This window comes from Mesocricetus auratus, unplaced genomic scaffold (genome assembly GCF_017639785.1).
Source record: "Mesocricetus auratus isolate SY011 unplaced genomic scaffold, BCM_Maur_2.0 Super-Scaffold_100024, whole genome shotgun sequence".
Lineage (NCBI taxonomy): Eukaryota > Metazoa > Chordata > Mammalia > Rodentia > Cricetidae > Mesocricetus > Mesocricetus auratus.
Window position 1 is genome coordinate 883433 of NW_024429205.1, and position 23176 is coordinate 906608.

General features: G+C 39.6%; 1 protein-coding gene across 1 annotated transcript; it reads right to left on the reverse strand.

The window, feature by feature from the left end:
* Positions 1–1955: 1955 nt before the first annotated feature.
* Positions 1956–23149, reverse strand: Sh3yl1 (SH3 and SYLF domain containing 1). Its single transcript, XM_040730820.1, has 10 exons — positions 22624–23149; positions 19583–19693; positions 18530–18643; positions 16056–16120; positions 10336–10448; positions 9440–9568; positions 7790–7952; positions 7115–7193; positions 3184–3240; positions 1956–2306 (listed from the first exon to the last, which is right to left on the reverse strand). Coding segments are annotated over exons 1-10 (1023 nt in total). The 5' UTR covers positions 22625–23149; the 3' UTR covers positions 1956–2115.
* Positions 23150–23176: the final 27 nt, after the last annotated feature.

The window sequence follows — 23176 nt, forward strand, 5'->3', positions numbered from 1 at the left end:
TTTCTTCTGCTTATAAAATCTTTTTTGTACAGCCAGTGCATTTTACCTAAAGATTCTTTCTGAACATCTATTTTAGTAGAAAAGTAATATTTCTATCTGTCTACGTTTTGGACTATGTGGAGTAATTAAATCTACTTAGAGTATACATACATGGTAGGGGTGAAAATACTTAAAATCGACTGCCTTAGTAATTTTCAAGAACAGGACACATCATCACCAAGTATAGTCAGCACATTGTACAAGAAGCCTGAATTCTCTACAGAGCTCTCTCACCCGTGTCTTTATGACACACACTCTATGGGTGGGTCTCCCCAGCCATCGCTGATGGAGCCACACCCTGCTTCTTTCTATGTGCTACCAATAATATTTATCACTGTCTAAACCTACTGCAGCTTCTTAGTTTTGATTTAGGAATTTACTGTTCTTCTTCTTCATTAGGTTAGCCTCATTCCGTTTTTCTTCAACAAAACAGGTGGTCTGAACCTCACCCTCCCTGGAGAGCAGAAAGGGGGTGGGATAGGAGGTTGGTGGGGGGCGGGGGAGGAGGGGAAGGAGAGGGAACTGGGATTGACATGTAAAACAAGCTTGTTTCTAATTTAAATTAAAAAATCTGAAAAGTACCTGTGGATCAACCCTCAAGTTCATCTGCTGTCCGTATCTTCACTTGACCTGTTAGAGAGCACAAACACCCCTGTAGCTTTGAGATACTGCTCCACAGACAGCACAAACCTTGTGGGATCTGAGTTTCCCAGGCAGGGCTCAGCAGAGGGGACAGTGGTCTGACACTCTGCACCTTGAGAGGGTTGGGCAGGTATCTGAAAAGAAAGCACTCAGAGAATGAACTCTAGGCCAGGTCTGGCAGAATGAGCATTGGAAGACATCCTGAACATTGTACTGTCTGTGCCAGTGAGCTGTCTTAGCACCTGAATACAGAGGAAATGCAAACTAAGGCTTCTTCCCATTTAGTGTGTCTTAGTATATGGGCAGTCCAAACGGTGACTAGAAAAGGCAGGGTTCTTTGTCATGAAAGGAAATGCAACACTAGTTGATCATGCTTAATGATTTCTTTACATGATCAACACTGTTCTAGGCATTTTATGCAATCATGAGAGGTGGGGAAACTGAGGCATAGAGGTTGGGTAAATTGTTTAAGATCAGTCATGTAAGTTCTTGTACAGGGCAAGTGTTTCCTGTGCTATGTAAATGATCTGATCTTGCTCACTTCAGAGAAAAGGAAGTGATCCATTTTCTGCCAGCTACACAAGGTCATGATGATACTCACCCTCAAAAGACAAATTAACAGGGGAGAAGAGAAATGTATTTGATTACCATTTTATGGGACATCTTTTATGGGAGCCTCCAGGCTGATTTATGGACAACTGTACACTGTCCATTCCTTGTCTGTGTCTAGCGTAGGTCTTATGATGTATCAGGCACAGCACATCAGAGAATTTCTTTACATTTAGCTCCAAGATGGAAAGGTGAAAGAACAGAGGAAGGTTATTATTTTGAGGTATGAAGATTTGCTTTGAGAAAAAGAGGTTCTAGTTTCTAAGATATTTCTTGGGGAATAGAAATTCTAGTTTCTATAATTTGTCTTGGGAGAAAATGGATAGAAAAAACATGGCAAGGTATGAGACAGATAAAGACTTTCTTTCTGAAGACTCTGAGGCCCCTCTACTCCATAGGAGCCTCTTATTCTTTATGTTCACAAGCTCATTTAATCCCAAACCTTGTTAAATGAATAGAACAAACCTCTACCCTACCTAGATGTTCAGAGGTTGATCTATGCTCACATGAAAGTGAGCAGTGCTTTGTTTATACTGAAACCATGGCAGAGAGCAGTCAGGTTACTCAAGGGTAAGTGGGGGTCTGATGAGCACAAAAGAAACATGACCATAAAAATTGTTGATGACCACTATAGATATGATTAATACAAAGAGCTTAGCAACATGTCAATTTAATCATTTATTTATATGCAGAGAAAAATCTTTTACAGCTAGATAAAACATTTTCAGAGCAAAGATGTGTTCAAATAGATTCGTGTAAATAAATGAATCCTGTCTGTGTAGAGATATTTTTGAATGATTATCAAATAGCAAAATAGCATGAACTTTAATTCATAGTTACATAGTTGGCTGGAAAAATTCCAGTTTGACCTCGCAGTTTTCCTTCCCACCAATCAAAATGTGAGTCAGTCTTTGATATAACTGTGATTTTGTCTCCGGCTTGAAAATTCAAATCCCCTGGTTGTTGCCCTTCGAAAGAGTACAGTGCTGTCACTTCTACTGGCTGATTCACACTGCCTAAAACAAGAAAATGCAATTGGACTGTAAATATTTTAGGAAAGAAGTTGAAGTATGGGTTGTGAAGATAGAAACTGATCAGTTAGGGTTTAATTTTTAGTTTGCTAAAAGGTGTCCGAACCCACACTGTTCACATAATTACACTTAGAATTTTCTCCTTTCAAAAGATGAAAGACCCAGACAGATCCGCAGGATCCACACGATAGAAGGAAGAACGGACTACTATAGTCATCTTTTCACCTCCACGAATGCTTTGCTTATGTACACTGATTTACAACAGAACCAGTGCCATGGGATCAGAGCAGGGAGCATGAAAACCTAGAACAGCAGGCCCCAGCTGAGCCAGGAAAAGTTAAACCCCCAGGTTCACCAGGAAAGACATTTAAAATATTTTTATCTACATGATACTATTTACAATTTTGATTACCTGCTTTTTTGACAATATTACTTATACTTACACAAAATGGCTAATTTCTCAAGTTTACAGATTCAGTAACACAACTGATGACTTTAGTGGCAAAAGTTTAGGACACTAAATTAATGGATGTTTAATCTTTGGCCTCATGTGTGTTCAATTCACATTTTTAAGTGCTTAATTCTTTCAAGAAAAATTTCTAAGGAGTATTTAAGTAAAACAAGTTGAGAAATATTTTTACTAGAAAACCATGGGCTGCCAATGGCAATGCATGCTCCTGCAGAGTCTCCACTGGTCTCTCAAAGCCTATCAGAGAACAAAAGCATACCATTTATCACTAAAGAATATTTACAATTAAGAGTCTTGAACACTTTCCTAGAGATTTTCATAACCTATCAAATTAACTGGAAATTTTGTGACTGTAGGGTGGTTATAAATCATTTTTAAGCAATAGAGTCTTACCATTTTTCACATAATAGCTAGAAAGTTCAGGATACAGCTTATATTCATTTCCATTACCTGTTAAAATAAAAATAATGGAAGATTTAAATTCTTTTAACCTTAAATGTTGGGAGATGTGTTCACAGGTTTCAGGGTGTATCATGGCTGAAAACAAAGCTTTCAAATAAAAGTTAGACTAAGATGCTTGTGTCAAATAGCTTTGAGGTAAAAAACCCAAGAAGACAATCTACAGTTTTAGAAAGGCGCATCGTTGAATGAGGAACTCGTTAAGGTCAGGGAACAAGAACAAAGTAGCCCAATTATTACTCGGTGATGTACTTTCCTTGCTAGGTTTGCTTGGTGATTAAAGGCAATGATTAATTCCTTATTCCCATTTTTTACCCTCCATCTCCTGATATTAAAAAGGGATTGATGACTGGGTATGTGCCCTAAAGATTTGAAGTAAAGTTGACTGGTTCTTTTTCATATATTAAAGTTTAGATTTGTGATTTCTTTAAGATTCCTTGTAAGATTATCTTTCAAGATAAGTAATAAAATGATTGGTTATTTCTTTGTAACCGCAAAACACAGCCTGACAGTAAAAGAATATCTTGCTTGCTTACACTCTGTTACTCTATAACAAGATGCTTGGGCATGTATGTACGTTGGGTTCTTGGGATAATCTGCTTTTCACCTGTAATACGTAAAATGTTTACTTACGTAAGTAAGGGATATGGAAAACATGCTGTTTTTTACTTGCATGCATTATAATCATTCACTTGAAAAAACAGAACGTAACTACATTGTAATTTGTATATTGCCTGAAAGAGTTTGCTGGGGTATATAAGCTGTAAGTGAAAGAATAATGATAGCATATGGAGATGTATTGTTTATGATCTAATAAAGCCACTGGACATCAGTGTGAACAACTAGCCACACTAGTTAAAATTAGCAGTGGTGGCATGCACCTTTAATCCCAGGACTCAGAAGACAGGCAGATGGATTTCTCTGAGTTCAAGACCACCCTGACCTACACAAGAGTGAAGTGTAAGAGAGCTCACACCTTTAATCCCAGCACTAGGGAGGAGGAGACTGGAGTGATATGACTGGGGGGGAGAAAGGAATAAAAGGAGGAGGAGGAGACAGGATTTGTGGAGACAGGGCCGCCATTTCAGCTGGTAGAGGTAAGACCTACTGGCTTGGTTGCTTTGCTTCTCTGATCTTCAGCTTGAAGCTTGAACCTTAGTATCTGTCTCTGAGTCTTTTAACATGTTACAATAGAGTTAAAGTAAGTTGAAGGAAAACATAAAAAATGAGAGCATTTTGTTAATTTGCATGTTTTCTCTCTGCCTTTTTGTTAGTTTGGATAAAGGTTTGTCTATTTTGTCGATTTTCTCGAAGAACCAACTCTTTGCTTCGTTGATTCTTTGTACTGTTTTTTTTTGTTTCTACTTTATTGATTTCAGTCCTCAATTTGGTGATTTCAATCCTCAATTTGGCTATTTCCTGGTGTCTACGCAACATTCTTTTTTTTTTTTTTTTTTTTTGTATTCTGAGACAGGGTTTCTCTGTGTAACAGTCCTGGTTGTCCTGAAACTCACTTTGTAGACCAGGCTGACCTGGAACTCAGAGATCTGCCTGCCTCTGCCTCCCAAATGTTGGGATTAAAGGTGTGGACCATCACTGCCCAGCCTCAACATTTTTAATGAGTAGAAAAATGCAAAATAAAAACTATTTTTATTTTTCATCTTACCTAAGACAAAATGGCCAAGATCAAGAAAACAACTGACAACAAATGCTGGAAATGGGAAACCCTTGTTCACTGTTGGTAGAATTGCAAACTGATACAGCCACTATGGAAATCAGTGTGGAGACTTCCCAAAAGCTAAAAGTAGACCTACCATATGACCCAGCTATACTACTCTTTTGTATATGTCCAGAAAAGAGTGAAATCATGAAATCTGCAAGTAAACAGATGGAACTAAAAAATATTACAATGAATGAGATAACCCATACCCATAAAGATGCCACATGGTTCCCCTTATTTGGAGAGATCTGTCCTTAAACCAGGAAAGTAAAAAGGGACTTTTTCCTGGCATGCAGGAGAAAGAGCTCTACAGAGTGAAATAGTAGGACATGATTACATGGGAAAATGGGGTTGGGAAGAGAAGGTAATATAGAGAAAGAGGACAGGAGGGGGGGTTACACAACACTAAGGATGTTTGAAAAAGCCATAAGGAAACATTCTTTTATGTTTACATACATATACCCATAAATACTTTATTTATACATACAGAAAAATATGTATTTATAATTTAAATGAAATTATGCTTCTTGGGGTGAAAATGATCCCTCCAAGAGCCATCCACAGACTTCCCAATAACACCCCAATGCTAGGCATGGGAATCCTCTCTTCCATTTGTTGGTTAGGGGAGTCCAAGAGTCTCTAATAACATTACATTACAGGCCATTTTGCCCTTTTGTTTCCTAGAACTTACAGGTAAGACCCTACTGCTGAAAACACCACACTCTGGACACAGGACTTGGAGGAACTAAGCTGAAATTGACCTGGTAACTTCTTCCCTGAGGAATATTGGAAGGTTCTATGCAAGCTGCCAAGGGAGAAGAATAATCAAGAGAGAAAATTAAGCCCTATCTATTTATAGTCTATGGACTAAAACAATGACCACCCTGGTAAGACATTCCCTGTGGTGCAATAGTGGCACTTTATAGCTAGTGGGAACTAAAGCCATCAAACTGGACGTAAGCCTTGCTAAATAGGAAGGAATTCATGCCTGGGACTGGAAACTGAGTCAACTCCCCATAGTTAATGAGGTCAGAGACCGACCTTACAGAAGAACTACTACTGCCACTTTCCTAAACCAGTACAATTTCTAACTGGATTCTAAACACTTATCTTTATGTCCATAGATAAGTATAGTTCTTGTTACTTATCAAGGTTTCTTTTCGCAGCAGATGGAAACCATTACAGAGATAGTCCCTACTGGTCAAAATGCAGACAACAACTGACTGTTGGGTACTCAATCCTAGTTGATATATCTACAATGGAACCCCTGCAAACAAGGCACAGGGAACATCATGGAAGACGGGATGGAAAGATTCTAGACATAGACAATGGGAAGGATGGGAGGGATGCAAACACCATATACATACAATACATATATGCGTATGTATGTATGTATATACACCAAAAATAAAAATTAAAGAGGAAGATGCTATATACTAGAAAAGGAGTTAGGAAAACACATGAGGAATTAGAGGAGGGAGAGAAAGGGGTGGAAATGATGTAAAGACAGTACTTGCATATGAAAGCCTTAAAAATCTTTTTAAATTAAAACATGATGACAAAAAACCTGGGTGTTTATAAAACTTAATTTCACCTAGTTTAAAAACACTTCACGGAGACCCTGTACTCCTAGGAATATACAGCAGAACAAATTGAATTTTTAAAGATTTTTAAAAATTTTTATTTTCTCTCTAAGAATGCTTTGCCTGTGTGTATGTGAACTACACATGCACATTGTCCACAAAGACCTGAAGAGGGTGTCTACATCCCATGGAACTAGAGATACAGACATTTTTGAACTGCCATGTAGATGCTAGGAATGGAGATGGATTCCTTTGCAAGAGCACCAGGTATTATTAACTGCCAAGCTATCTCTCAAGCCCTGCATGATAAAAATTTTGAATATAAATCTCATTGTGAATTTAAGAAAATATTTTATGAATGAGAGAAGTTGTCACAAATCACAACAGTTGAAACTCATATGGAAGTCTATATTATGCCTTAGAAAAAGCTGAACATTAATTTTTCTCTTAAATGCTCATAGTTCTTTTACTTGATATTGAAATATAGTAATATTACCTGTTATCTTGATATTTGATGATTACTTAAATACTGTTACATTTAAACTGCAGTAGAAGCACTTACTCTGGGAGCCAGCATTTGGTTGGACAGGTGCTAGGGATTGCTGTGGTCTTGATGATGGTTTTGGAGGTAATTCTTTAGCCTGGGAGGCACAAGAATAAATACACGACATTTTAAACATCTGCTTTTACTTGAGAATAGGACGATTTTGCCTCTAACTTGTTTGTAGGGCAGGTTTCACCCTCTGCATTTATTGTGTAGGCTCCCAGAATCTCATGGATATAGCGTGGACTGGACTTGAGATTCTGCTATGCGCTGTTCTAGTTCACACTTCCACTCTTCCCTCTTCCTCTGACATCTGTGTGTGGTCTGCAGGGGTTGCAAGTCCAGTGACACGGTCATAGGGAGCAGTCAGCAGAGAAGGACAGTGACAACTTAAACTCTGATTTCAGCTCACTCTGCACAACAGCCATCAAGGGGAGACCAAAGGAAGAAAGACACAGCTAGCGCCCGCTCTAATACTTCCAGATTTCATCTTAAGAGATACATAGCTATACAAGACAAACTATCCTTAAAACATGTGCAAGGCGAAGCTCTAGGACATTTTTGAGGACTTTATATAAATAAATCATAAAGGAAGCTCAGTGTAACATTGGGAACTCGATATCACAGACAGTATGTCCCAAGACAGAAATGCCGTGTGTTCGCTGAGAAACCCAGGAAGCCTGTCCACAGCACCTTCCTCTGCTCCCGTGCTACTCGTCTCAAATTCATGCGCTGCCCTTCACTTTCATACTTCTCCGTAAAGGAATTGAGGATTTCATAAAGATCTTCTGCTTGAGCAGGCTGTGGAACATCTCCAAACAAAATGTCATAAGCTCGAATGTCCTGACAGTAAAATCTGATAAACACAAAATTAAGAACATGTCTGTGAAATACAAAGATGTGCTTTGGAGGTATGTACAGCACATTCACATATATGTGCAATCACTCTTAACAGAATACATCAGATACCACAAGACTTACCCCATGTCTAATTCTTAGATTCATCCCAACCTCACTTTCTAAATCAATGAGCATAAATATTGATATGTACTTTTCTTCATATAAAAAGCATGCCAATACATACACATTTATGTAGAAATAAATAATAAAGTGTACATATTTTTGTAAGCTTTATATTTATGCTTTTCTCCAAAATAATTGCTATACATGGCTTTGTGATCTCTTTAAAATGTTTTTATCAAAATTAAAAATTTGCCTTTCAAGTTTGAAAGACTTGCAGTTCTTTAAGGGATTATTGTTATAGTTTACTTAAGATTTAGCTGAGCTTTAGGGAGAAGACTGCCAAACGCCTAGAATTATGAGTTTCTGAAAAGCATTCTCAAATTCATGAAACCATAAACGGGCAGACACAACACTCTTGCTTCTATGAGATGAAAACTTTTGCAAACCTTAATTTCCTTCATTCAGACTAGTTCTGGTTTATATGGAAGATAAATGCAAGATATTATACCCTTGGGAAAATTGGTGTGACCATTCGCTCCTTCAGTGGAATGTCTGTCCTACTAGTGGCCCTGTGGGTCACTAAGACATTGGCTCCCTTGGGCTCATGATTCTGGTATCTGCTGGTTTGATTTCTAAGACCCACATGAGGAAAAAAGATCCAGAGATAGCAACAAATATTTAGAAATAAAATTAGCCTTGGAATCAAAGTTAGTCTCCGTTTTGTATGGAAGACAAATCCAGAGTGTGGCGATAGGAAATCTTTCACAGTGAGGCACTTCTAAGTGACCCACAAGATTATTTGCTGTGCTTACTACAATGCACGTTAACGTAGTATTGTCACCTAGTTGAATGTGCTTATTATAATGCCAAGTCAAGAAGAAAATCTACAATTAATACATGTCATGGTTGTAATCTTATTTGGCAAAGAAAGCATTAGTAAGAAAAATGTCATGTTTTGCTTATTTTTTTCTAAGTCTTATTTTCACAAACATATACTACTTTTCAACTTATTTTACTTTATGTCTTTTGCCTGTGTGTATCTATGGGCATCACAAGATGACCTGGTGCCCTCAAAGGTAAGAAGAAGGGGTTTTATCCCTTGGAACTGGAATTATGGTTGGTGGTTATGAACCTCCATGTGGGTGCTGGAAACCAAACCTGGGACCTCTGTAGAGCAACAAGTGTTCTGAACTGCTGCGACATCTCCCCAGTCCCAAGCAATACTAATTTCATCATAAAAGTTTTAAATATAGACCTTGCTACATTTAAATGATTATATAAGTATACTCACAAACTCCTAAACTATGACAAATTTCCAAGTATTACCTTCTCATCACACACTTTAAAAAAATCAATCAAAGTCACTCTGCATGAACTTACTTCCGATTAGTTTCTTTCCTTTCAATCAAACAGCTTCCTTCTAGGGAAATGCCAGCAAAGAGGCCCCGGGACTTGCAGTAAGTGAAGACAGCTGCAGAGCTCCTCAGGGATACGTTTCCTTCCAGGTTCCTACAAAAGATGGCAGAACCAGGATGACTGCTCATCACTTGGCCATAAGGCCTGTCTTCCTAGGCAATAGTTTTCTTTGGCCAAGCTAGAGAGTTAATGTGTCTTGAAGAGAGGCAGCTGTGGGAGAAGACATCACAAGGGACTGCTGTAGAAGGGCTGATGGCCCAGGGGGATTGCACTGGAGAGGAATTTGGGAGCTAGCCCTCTCAACCTGAGAAACACGTCCCAAGAGTGCTGAGAGTGTGGATTCTTCCTACGTAGGACATTTTCAGATGGCTTATTGTCTGACTTCCATTAGTGGTCATCATTTCCAATTCTCTGGCATGAATAGTCTTTCATTAACAGAGAAGGAAAATAAAATTACAGTGTTATAAATACTGCTCAGTAAGATTCAACCATTTCACATTCTAATGATGTAGTTTGAGAAAAGCCTATTTTTTAAAATTCCAGAACACTGATTCCCTTTATTAGTTAATAAAAACTTGACTACACTTGGCTCTGTCAAAATTATAGTAAATTTTATGTCAATTTAATGGAAAGCATGGCCTGTGCTTGTGAAAAACTTTATTTTTTCTTATGTGTTCTGGGATCAGAGATGATTCCACTCACTGTTTTCTTTTTCTTCTTAATTTTTGTAAATTTCTTGTTTAAGAGACCTTTAATCATCTCACAATTGTAGAAATCATGTTTGCTCATTTTGATTCAAATTTCTTCTCAATATGAAAAAAGCTGTGACAAACATCACAGTTTGGTGTGTGTTTACTCACCTGCCGAGGGGCCCAACTGCTACAGTAAAATTCCCTCCAAGTGTCAGGTTTCCACCCTTTGCAAACGCTTCTACTGCTTTGTCATAATTCAGAATTATCACCAAATCTGACACCTGAAATATAGAAACCCACTCATTTATAAACAGCCATATTGCCTGATGTAGTTGTGTTCATCTTTAATCCTAGCATAGGCAGGTCTAACTCTGTTCAAGGCCATCTACATACTAAATTCCAGGCTGCTAGCAAATCTACTGTCTCAACAAATAAACAGCTCCCCCACCAATAAAAGAGCCACACCTAAATATTGCATAAAATAAGCGTTGATTGAAACTCAGCTACACCATGTATAATGTAAGCTTTCAATGTAGACGGAAGTCAGATATGGAAGGGGTACCATTACCTTGAATAGATAAGGCCAGAGGCCAGCCTTGTACAGGTAATTATGGCAAATACCTGTGTGCCATTCAGCCCTCAATAGTCCCTTTTATGTCTCGTGACAACAAGAAATGGCAGCTGGTACATTATCAGCTGCACTATTTGCAAATTACTACACTGATAACCAAAAAATTTAAAAAGGTGAAGACAAAACGTGCTTTGATCTAAAAATAAACTTCTACAAAATCTAGTCTCAAAGAATACAGAGCTGGGACTTCATGTCAGGCTTTATCCTGAGATGACTTCTACCCTAACTTCAAGAGTGGCTGTACACTTACCACTCTGCCACTGCATATTGGGTATTTGAGTGGTGTTAGTTGGCTTCCATTAGTAATGCCTAAGGTAGTGACTTACTTTTTTCTCTTAATAAGAATAAAAACTAGAGTAAGATTCAAGTGACTGGTTAGGTCAATACAACATAGAGTTTGTTTTTCTAAATTCACAATGGCCATAGGAAGCCCAAAGTTAGGCAAGAAAAAGAGCGTCACCTATCATGTGAGAGACATCATTGGAGACCACAGTGCTGACCCCCTCTTCCCCTCCCCCTTAAGCTGTGATATATTAGGAGGCATACTGATTTGTTACCCTGAAATCTTAGCACAGAACCTACCTCACCCAACTGTCATGAGGATCAGATACACACATCATCTGTATCTGTAAAATTGAAGATATAATGACAGTTGCTAAGAAACTGGGCTCATAATGAAAACTATTTGGGTATGAACCCCGCTCATTCTCAAATGCTGTGACCTTGAGGAAATGATGCTGATAGATGCTTAAGCCTATATTCTTCTTTGTAAGGGTGGCATGTCCACTGTCTGAGGAAAAGAAATTATTTGTAAGGCCTACATGGCCACATAACAGTGAAACACAAAGGCCAAGAAGATCCTAAAAGATGCCTTAGCTTGTATAGTTCTACATGTTTCCTAATCAGTGTTTCATTTGAAGTACAGAAAAACCTTGTCATCAAAAACATCCATGATATAGACAGGTTCCTGATATATGCAGAAGTCTTACCAGCTCTTGCCAACTGTTAGGTGCAAAATCTCCCACCCCCACCCCCAAATAGAGGTAACAGAAGGACTTTGGCCAGGTAAACAGAACGATGAAAGCCTAAAGGTGGGGTTTCTGTTTACCAGAAAAGCAGATCTAAGGCTCACCTTTAACCCTCCAGGAACTTCCCTTAACCTTCCCCACAGATGTCAACTACATTGGGCAAGGGTACCTAGCCAATCCAGACAGTCTGCATCAGCCTGCTGACTGCCATATAAAATGTTTGCCTTTCTATCATTTTCCTCATCTCTCTGAACCCCTATCCTATCCCAGGTATGATCTTGACAGTTTGATCCCCAATAACTCTTTCTGCCTATGGAGTGGTAGAGTTGGTGGTTTCTCTAAGCCATCACTTATAGCAACTACTCTTCTTATTTGACATATAGACAACGTATGAGGGTTACAGTGTTAAAAGACAGGGTGATTTAGCATTTCTTTATTGTTTATTTGCTTACTACCCTGTCTCACTCTGCATCCAATGGGGGCCTTGAATGTAGATACAGTATTCCTGCCTTGATCTTCCGAATGCTAGGAATCTAGGCCTGTTCTATCACACTTGATAACATTCTTTGTATAAATTTAAGCACTTCCTGCAATGACTATATAACGTGTATCATGGTCACCTGGAGATAACAAAACAACCTTGCATTGTTTGGTATATTCACACTCAAAAAATGTAAATTTCTTTCCAGAGATGCTACACTAGTTGCTTTGTACTGCTTAGTGCTAAAGCTCTACGGGGAAGGCTTCCCCAACAAAAGTGTTGCAGTTCTGAGAAAAAGGCATCCTGGTAGTCTGGAGCCAAGAAATATCATAAAGTCACACTGTACAACAAACCTCACACAAGAGATTTATTGGGAAAGACATAAGGGAACTGAGCAGGAGATAGGCTTATATAGGGGTTCTAGGAGGAAGAGTTTTCCAGGGTGGAGATTTCCAGAGTGAGGTTGGTAGGATTTCAAGTCCTTATCTTGAGGCAAGCTCAGGGATTGCTAGATTTTCAAGGTCAGGGATTGGTGAGTTTTGGTGGCTTTTCAAACCTAGAAGTGCAGACTTTTTACCCTACACTTAGAATAGCTTGGGGCATTTAAGTAAGGTAAAGGAGCTCTGAGAGGCCATGTAGTAAAAAAGCCAACCTTCTTCTAATTGTCCATCTGCTCTGTATTTGGACATAAGAGTAAGATGATCCTGTGTTCTTTTTGTGATGCCACTAGGGAACGGGTCAGTAGCTAAGGGCACATATTTCTATAGCTGGAAATGAAAAGCAGAAAAGTTTTCTTGAGGAAAGCTGGGCAGTGGAGCAACACTGAGACTGTATAAGACAGCACTGGAGAATCTGATAAAAGTTTTAATGTTCTGTATAAAGATTTAATATAAAAGGTGCAAGTTTTTAAACTAAAGAAATCCTTAAAAATAAGAGATAAAACCATGACAGTCCCAACAGTAAAATTTGAGGGACCTATTCTAGGTTGTCTTTTCTCTGAGCTACAGTCAAGAAACCACTTGGGATCTGTGTCACTTCCCTTGGTTGCTACGGAGGTCTTCCCATGATCGCAAGTCCTGCTCAGGGGTAACACTTCAGAGTTGGCAGCAAGCCCCCAGTCCCATCTCCTGTTGTGTAACATTGAAACATTCCTTCCTGCAGGAAGCTCCTTAAGCAGGAGGGTAAACAACTCAAAACAGCTTTAGGAAGTCCCCGAAACTGACTGATTTACTAGCTCCTCCCTGACAGAGTAAGCAATAAAAGCTTAAAGTCCACCTCAAATGGAAGAAGGTGTAGACCTGGCCAGTGTCTCATTTCCTGGCCAGTATTTAATAAAGCCTACTTCAAACTTGGCTCAAAAATTGGGTAGTGGTCTAACACTGCAAAGACTCTGAAATCAGCTGCCTAGCGAAAGCTAATACCAGAAGAGCTGTCTTGAAGAGGTTGAGACCAACTGAGGCACCTGGAAAAGGCATCCTCCAAGCTGTTGAGTGTAGTGGCATCTTGCCTTGCCAGTGAACTTGTAGTGGTGGCCACACCTTTTGGGCGTGGTTTCAGGTGCAGCTGTGACCCATTAGAAGGTAGAGTAGGGGCTGGCTCGTGCTCTCTTGGGTTGTGGAGAGCATCAGACGAGCAGAGACTGCATCTTCTTGAGCAGGAAGACTGCTGCAGTTACTTACTCTTACTTGTGTAAGTCCCTCCCTAATAAACACCTATTTATCCTTTATCCTGGGTCTGGTGAACTCATTTAAACCCCGCCTTCAGGTGAGCTGCCTACAGGTTGCAGTGTGCTCCAGGTTTGAAGCTTTGTGAGCTGGCATCCATGTTGGGGTGGACTTTGGTGATGCAGCTGTCTTTGAGTCATTTCCGCTCCTGTAATAACCCCTCACCCATATTACTGTAAGTAACCCCAATAAAACTCACTGGTTCATCAAGTTGGACTTTGGTGCTATCTGTATTTAGGCCTGCTGTGGATTCCCTATCTGGAGCGAGTAGATGTGTATTGTATCTTCCCAGGAAGAGTTGACACACAACACTCCATATTCATATTTCACAGAAGCCAGGTTGTCTTTTTCTCTCCATTCTCCCTCACCCCCACCCCCACCCCCACCTCCATTCCCTGGCTCTGTCTAGAGGCTGTGTAACTTTTCTGCCAATCTTGTTATCACAGGGGTTCATATATCCCTCATACCTAATTTGGAGGCATGGCTATTCTCACCACACAAATCAGATATAGGAATTATCTTACAACATCTTCCAGTCCTCACTCAGAAGCTTGAAGCCAAGTCACAAGATGTGAGTATACTGTATAAGAATTCTGGAGAAGCAATGGAGAAGCAAACAGCAAATCCTTTATGCAGCATCTCCCAAACTCACATATGAGGATACAGTACTTATCCCTGTACTTAAGTACAAGGGGAATCTTGTATGTAAGCTGCTAGTCGATTGGTATGGAATCTGCACCCCAGTTCAATTGGTCATGCCCGTTACCCTGAACTTCAATTCTCCTCTTAACAAAGCTAATCCCAAGGCTTTCCCACTCACGGCAACAGGAATCAGCATGGAATTTCTGGGGAACTTTTAATAATTATTGAGTGTCTATATTTAGAACTATTTTAAAAGAAGTATTAAAAATACAAAAGACAGTAACTTAAGATGGAATAAGTAACTAGATAATAATTCAAAACCACATTTAAAGAATTATCTTTCCTGTATGTTGATGAAATAAATTCTAGAACTAATTTTATACCACAGCAAGTATACACTTTGTGATCCAAACTTCGTAAACAGCAAATTTTTTTAAAGAAAGAATTACAGCTTATATTGGTCCAAGAGGTTTTTATGCATACATCAGTCTATTTGATCATCAATATTAGCTCAGGGAAGGCCATTTTCATCTTTGTGTTGTAGTCGAAGAAAGTAGGATCCAGAAAGAAAAAGTGACCTCCAACATCACACAGCAAGATGGTGCTCTAGCTAGAATTTGAGCCAATGCCACCCTCGCCTGTAGTGTAATTCAACCATTAACCCATGTTGCTTTTGAAAGAATAAAGTGCAGCATTTAATAAGAAGTTTGTTTAATATCTTTATGTTTCATTACATTTCAAGGCCATTAAAATAGAAAAAAATCCTCAATTTCCAAAGAGTGATCTAGGACCTCTCCTTTTGGGTCTTGAAATTTTTGAAATTTAAGCTACTTGTTATTACTTAATCTTTTAATGTGCTCAGAACAAATGGTCAAAGCAGGCCCACATGGAGTTGTAGTGATAAGAGGGCATAGGGACTACAGAGAGGTTAAGAGGCTGTAGAAAGAGCATTGGGAGTTGTGGGAACAGGAGAAGGAGAGTGTGGGAATCAGGGGGTGGAGCTAAAAGAAGAGGGCGGGGACAGCAGGACTGGAAGTCTAAGTAGCTTATCAGTAGAAAGGAAACTATCAGGAGAAGGCACTGGAGGACATAGCTGCTGGGATTACCACTTTCAAGATTCCAAAGAGGATTCTACTGTATACAATGCAGATGAAACCTTGAGGAGCAGAACTGAAATGCTTTGTGTTTATGTTGTCTTGAGTATATACAACAGTTTACGTAGAAGGCCAAAGACAGACAAGTTCACACAATGGGAGGGAAAGAGAAGACGAGAGCAGAGGGAGAGCGAAACAATTTCCACAAGTGTAAGAAGCCATAGTTATAGCATGCTGAGTTTGGGGTGCCTTTGGGGATTGTGGCAATGGCATAGACAGTCCTCTTACCTCTATTCCTATTTCAAATCCTCCACCAAGTCCAGCTATCCCAATGGCTGAAGGTGCAGACCATTCTGATAAAAACAGACAAAAACATTGGACCACAGAAAATGTCTGCCATATGAAGAAAAATAATATTTTTTCAGAAGACTCATGCATCTTATACTTTAAAACCTTTTAAAGCCGGGCGGTGGTGGCGCACGCCTTTAATCCCAGCACTCGGGAGGCAGAGGCAGGCGGATCTCTGTGAGTTCGAGGCCAGGCTGGACCGGCAGCCTCCAAAACAATACAGAGAAACCCTGTCTCGTAAAAAAAAAAAAAAAAAAAAAAAAACCTTTTAAAACATTTTTTAAAGGCATTAAGTATTAACCAAGAGTGTCATACTCACAAATTTATGTATCTCATGCTCTAACAGCTCATATAAAACTTTTATACACTTAATATACACAATATTGATAATTTCAACTATCAATAGTTTTACAACTTAACTGCCTAAGTTTGGGTCATAATTGTATCATAGACATAAGAGGTCAAAATTCAAGTTTGTTTCAATCACTACCAGAGATGGGTAACATAATTCTAAATTGCTACTGAAAGGTTTAGGCATTATGCTGGCCTGCCCCTGTTACCTGGCAGAATGCACTCGGGAGGCACTCTGGTCAGCTCAGGGTTCCATGACTACTAGTCTGTACCCAGGTGTAAAGAACCCCTTTAAAAACAGAACCCTGCCCACCTATGCTCTCTTACTCTCTTTTCTTCTTACCCTCTTCATCTCTCTCATGTGTCTCTCTCCCCTTCTCGCTTTCCCTCTCCAGCAATAATAAACTCTATGGTTAATGTATCTCTCGTATCTCGTGTTCCATCTCACGCCTTTTAATCTTAAACAAAAGAACAACAGATACTGTGGCAAATTGTTTTGGCTTCCCTGTGCAAAAGAGGTGTCCTTTATAACTGTAAACTACACACAATTAATTCTGTTTGGAATTTTGGATTGTACTTACCTTTTCTGTATAGAAACAAATCTAGAAAAACTATTTTTAGCTTGGTATTGAGAGTGTTTATCTATCAATGACACTCCTTTTATGCTGACCTTCCTTTGCTAGGGAACACATCCTAGACAAGTATTACTGATACATCTAGAATTAACCTGCTAGTCTTGGAAGAGTTTTGATTACAGGATTCATTGCCTGAATCTTCCAAAGCTGCTTTCCACTCCTATGCTAAGAAACCTCATAGGCTTGTTCTCTGTGATCAGGAACTTGCCTTGCCTTATTTGGGCAGTCTTTCAGTTAGTTTCAGCAGGTGTATAGTTGCTGTTCTGTAAGATGGGGAAAAATGTAGCTTTGAAAAACAATAGAAAAGTGGAGTGTGGTTGAGAGGTTGTTAGAGTCAGAACCTCACTTTCCAGCAACAAGTTGTCCTGTCAGTGGATAGCAGACAAATCTGCAGAGCCTTCCTGTGGAGACCACTTAGTTCTTCTCTAACAGGGATCCTCTCGGAAGGTGCCAAATCTGTGTTTGGTGTCATTGCTGAGAGCATTTGGGCAATATTAAAAAAAATAAAAAAAGGAGTTTCATATTTTCCAATTTTTAAAGATTTAGGAATTTTATTATTTTAAAATGTGACAGTTTTAAGAGATTAATTGAAGTGATTACATGTTAAGACTTTTTATACAAGGGCTAGAGAAGGAAAAGTGACTGGTAGATACAGCACTGGAGTTCTAATGTACCCCAATACCAAAGGCAACCCTGAACTATGAAAAGTTAAGCTACAACTGTGGGAAGAGAACGCTACTGTCTCTGGAGAAACAATGAGTCCAACTCAGGGATAAAGGACATGTTTATCGATACCTGTGCTTATTATCTGAAAGTATAAATGATCTCTGTTAAAAGTTACTGACACAACAATGTGTTCTCTTATATGAGAAACAACACAGGCCAAACTGAAAAGGAACTTAGCTGGTTCTGACATGTGATTAAGTTTTAAATACTACTATAAGCATTGGCTCTTAGGATTCTTAGCAGATGCATTTTGAATTTGTCTCTGAAAAATTAAACAACAGCGTTTAGTCTAGGAAGAAATGTTATAATGCTTCCAACATGATTCTGCTGGAAGAAGGGGTAGGTCTTCAAATGTCACTATCTTCCAGAGAAACAAAGTTTACAGCTTACTTTCATAAACAGAAGAAACTGGCTTTCCCACAAAATTAAGGAGTGAGAACTCACATTCAACAAGAGAAATGTGTGTAGTATGCTCAAGAAAGTGTTCCACAGAAGGTCTATAAACTGTAATACAATATAGTCAGATATTCTTGAGTCCCATCTAGTAATAATCTAATGCTAGCTTTCCTGTTTACTTCCTGAAACACATTATACGTTTCGAGAAGAAGCACACGGCAGATTCGCAGGTCATACTTCCTGTGAGAGCATCCACAACAGATGCAGAACACAGAAGACTTAAGGTCTCTACAAGTACCAACTTACTTCCATCTGGAAGACGTGCCAGGACAATCCCACTGCCTCCCCTGGCTGTCACCAGAAATCCAGCTTTAATCACAGACAAAACTGCAAGTCCTTTTGCTTTTGCAATCACATGGGCTGCAAACAAACAAAATAGCAATGACTAAAATAGAGCTTGTGACAGAATTTAGATTTTAAAGATATAGAGCTGAACTCATTATTAATATGAAATTTTGTATTTGACAACAAAATTAAGTGATTCACCATTTCAAAAGGTTTTCTTTCTAAACTCATGACCTGTTTAAACTACCACTTTATATTCAAATTCTAATTCTATTTACAATACTAGTTTATTCACATTTCAGAGTTTATTACATAAAATGAGAGTTATTCTCTAAAGGTACAATATCACCACTATTCACTCTGTTTAGTTGCAAGGGAAGATTTGAGTTTGATGAGTTACATTAGCATATGTGTAAACATAGGAATTAAAACCATGGCATTAGCACTTGGTATGTATCATTTCAGGAGTTAATGCTATTGATGAAAGTTTTGGACATAAAATAACAGTGCCATTTAGAAGAACAGGAAGCCAGTTATGGGAATTCTTCAGAATTATGGACCAAATTCTCTTTGGTGCCTTCTGCTTACATAAAAAAATATTATTTGTAAGTACAATTTCCCTATTTGCAAGAAACATCATGAAGTGCTTTAAAAAGCTTACATCACGAAAATTTATCTGAGAGGCTAGCTAGTGAATTTTGAAAATCTGTTTGCAAATTCCCCCAAAACTGATAAAAACAACAACAACAAAAAACAGAGTTTAAGAAGACTCAACGGTGTAGGCTGGTTCCTCTAAGTGGAGGGAAGCAAAGTGAGGGAGGGTTTCCTGTTGATTGGCTCTGGTCTTTGCCTACCCACTAGAAGACTGCCTGTAAAGTGCTGTCCCTCTGAAGTCTCAGACGAGGGCAGTCTAAATGTTTGCTTGTTTCCATTGGACATCTATGGAGAAATGGAGAAATGCTAAGGAATGTACAAAGCAATGTAGAAAACAAACATATTTAGAAATTTACCTACCGGGAATGATCTTATCGGGCCCATTTCTGGAAGTTATTTCTGTAAATTCTCTTAATATTTTGGCAGCCTTCTTAGCTTCTGACTTCAGATTAGAAGGTATAGGGTTATTCACTGAAAGATTAAAAAAACATATGACAGTGAGGAAAAAAATCTAGTTTTAGAATGTATTTCAGTTTCATTCTCTCACACAGTTAAGCATTTAAAGTCAAATGTTACCAAGGAGAATGACTTCCAGTCCTCATTTATTCACTATCTCATCTATGAGATCTTGCAGATGGCTAACACTAAATACTCAAACTCTCACCAATTACAAAAGCATGGGATCTTGGGTTTCTAGGTGAAAGGTGGCTGGGCTTCTCTCCTCATTAAGTATCTTCTCCTCATAATTAAATCACCTTAGTGTAATAAAAGGTTGAACTTGAGGATTAACAAAAGATATACTTCATAATTGTCTTTAATAGATATAAAATTTGATGCAGTTGGCTTTTCTCATAATGCCTGAATCCTTGCACTCCCTTTTCCTCTGTTTTGCTATAATGACAACAGAGCAGGGATATGGGTATCCTATTCAATGGTTCTGCTGAATGACCACGATAGCTCCTCAACTTCACCTCACAATCAGGATCTGAATACTCATAAAAATCTTGAAACACTGAACTCCAAAGTCAAGCAAACTATAAGGCTTTCTTTTCTGAAGAAATCTCAAGCCAAGAAAGTAAATTTTTTTCAGAAGCGACTAAAATATTTGAATATTTCTAAATTTTAAAATAATGTTATACTATTAATATATTAAGAAGAGTATAAAAGTTGTGAAGAAAATTTTGCTTTGTAAATCTCATAGCTTCTGTGAACTAAGATCTGGAAACCATTTTACATATTGACAATTTGTTAATAACTCAGGCTAGGGGGTCAAAGAGTGTCATTTGCATCTCATTTTGAACAAACTTCCACTGGAGTAAGAAAGCTGATCACTACTTCTAAACTAGAAGCAGGGTCAAGATGAAAGCCCAGAGATCAAAGGGCCCCTCCCTCTTTTTCTATTAGAGTATTAGATCATAAATTAATGTCATCAACAACCAACTCTCAACGGACAAATAAAAACAAACATCAACAGAAATACAAACACAATATATGTAGGAAATGTACTTCTAGAAATGGCCTTCTACATTTTCACTCTGTATTAATCCAGGTCTTAAAATTTTAACTTATAAGGTTAATTTGCTAAGTTGATAAAAATCCCATTATAAACCAAATATTTAGAGCAGCTGATAAAATCATAGTTAAAAAAAAAAAAGAGCGAGCCTCTCAAGAGGCTCTGAAATGCTGCCTTCCCCGGGAAGCACATCTTTAAGCACTGATGTTGACATCCTCCACCTTTCTTTCTAGATCAGAGTAGTCCTTCTGGAGCTTGAGTTTCAACTACTCACTTTGTCTTAAGGAGTCCAAGTTTGTCAAATCAGTAAGTCAGAATCTATGTTCTTGGTCAGACCATTAACCTCCTTAAACAAATTTTACAACCAATTATCCATGTGAGCTCCACTGCTTTCCCTGCCCGCTCTGACACCTGGCTGTTGATGGAGACAAAAAACTGGGAGCAAGGGCAGGAAAAAAAATCTTTGCCTTGTACCACTTCCCCGAGAAATTCCCACGATGGCTTAGGGCAGGATCATGGATGCCTGCTTGTCTGTCATTACAAAACAGGAAAAATTTGATCTTAATGTGTTTAGACCTCAAACCGTAAAGAATCCTGTCCTTTCACAACATCATTTTCGGATGAGTCAATAGACAAAGGACATGCGACTCTTAGTAAGTTACAATGCACACATTTGACCTTTGACTATTATCAACCTTTTATTTTGAAACACCAAATATTTATGTTTTTAATAGGGAGAAATCTTCTGAGAATAAAAATAAAAAATAATAAATGTACCAGAGTTTTTTAAAAAACTTTTTATAAAATTAAAACAGTGGAATAGTATTTACTCATTTCACAGAAACTGAACATAGTGAGCCGATAGCCAATTCTCCTTAATTAAGATGCCGTAAACAGGATGGAAGTTATCACTTACTCTATTTTAACCCCCCAGCATAGCAATTTGCGAACAACCAGATGCTGCTATGGTATTTCAATAACAGGCCGCAGTGTAGAATAAAACAGCACCTTAAACCCAGCCCTGTTATTCTCTAAACTTTGTGCGCAGGTTTACCAACTCATTATGAATCCAAACATTTCCTCATATCTGCAGGAAGTACCTGGGCCAGCAGGAATATAGAACCTGTTCACCTGGTAAACACAGAGCAGGGCAGGGCATTCCTACGGGTGAGGTTTCTCAAGTCTTTGTTCCCCGCTCTGCCTCAGCAGGGCAGTGGTAACATTTATTGAAATGCTGTGAAGATGGCACATTTTGACAGTAGAGAAAACTGCTTCCTATTGTTACCAGCCAATTCAAAGCTCTAAAAAGGAACGCACAGGCACTTTATCCAGAGGCACAGCACCGAGAGCACTCTCCACCGCCACCCCTCTTAGCGTGGTGTTGCAGAACTGACACCTCTTCCTCTGGAAGCCCCAAACTCATGTGAGCGTCCCCGCCCAGGAGGATATCCCTTTCCAGAGACCCCGTTCCCACAAAAGCCCTACACAAATCTCGGCTCTGTATCAAAGGTGCAGTTCCCCCATCTGAGACAAACACACAGGATGCCATTTCTCAAAAACAACTCGAAACCAGAAGAGAGTAAAACATCAGACATTAGAAAAATAATAAGATGAAAACCCATCTTCAAAACTGGAAATCCAGTTTACCTATAAGGAACTGAAACGACTGTTATTAGCAGTCAACCAAAAACCTTCATGACCAGCAGTGTAGAAACTAATCTTTTGAGTTCCGAGGAATTGCCAAAAGATCTGTGTGGAGTATGGACTTGGTGGGAGCGCACAGACAGACCCAGGGACTCGACTGTTTCATTCTCTTCCACAATGCCCTTTGCAAGATGAAGAGTGGCCACAATACCGACTTGCCCCAGCCGCTCAGACCCGTACTCACTGATGCCCGCCGCTCCGCTCGGTGCCCGAGCTCCTCTCACCAGCCCTGGAAGAGGAAGGCGTTCTCCTTGGCCGGCCTCGCCTCCCCGACAGGACCCGCCCAACGGGCGCACACCTGACCCAGGTGAGGGAGTCGGTGCACGCCCAGCTTCGGCCCGTGCAATCACCAGTCCTATCGCCTTGCTCAGAACATAGCTCAGGTGCGTCCACCCGCCTCATCCCTCTGGAGCCCTCTAAACCACCCCTCTTCTTAAGCGGGAAAACCCACGGCCTGTGCGGTGGCGTGGCCTAGGTCCGGTGGTCCCACGGGGGTACGGTGCCCGGAAGGGCGGCACCTCAGAGCAGAGGAGCGCCGCCCAGGGAGGGTCCCCAAGCCACCATCCCAGAGCTCATTGGCCGCCCTGGCACGTCCTAATCCGCCCAGCACAACACCGTGCCACCGTGACCTTCTCGGCGCGTCGTCCCGCGTTCACTCCGCCCCCTGTGCCCAGGCGTGTGACCACAGCCCAGCCCGGAGGAAACTCCGGACCCCGGGGCCAGGCCCCGCCCACCAG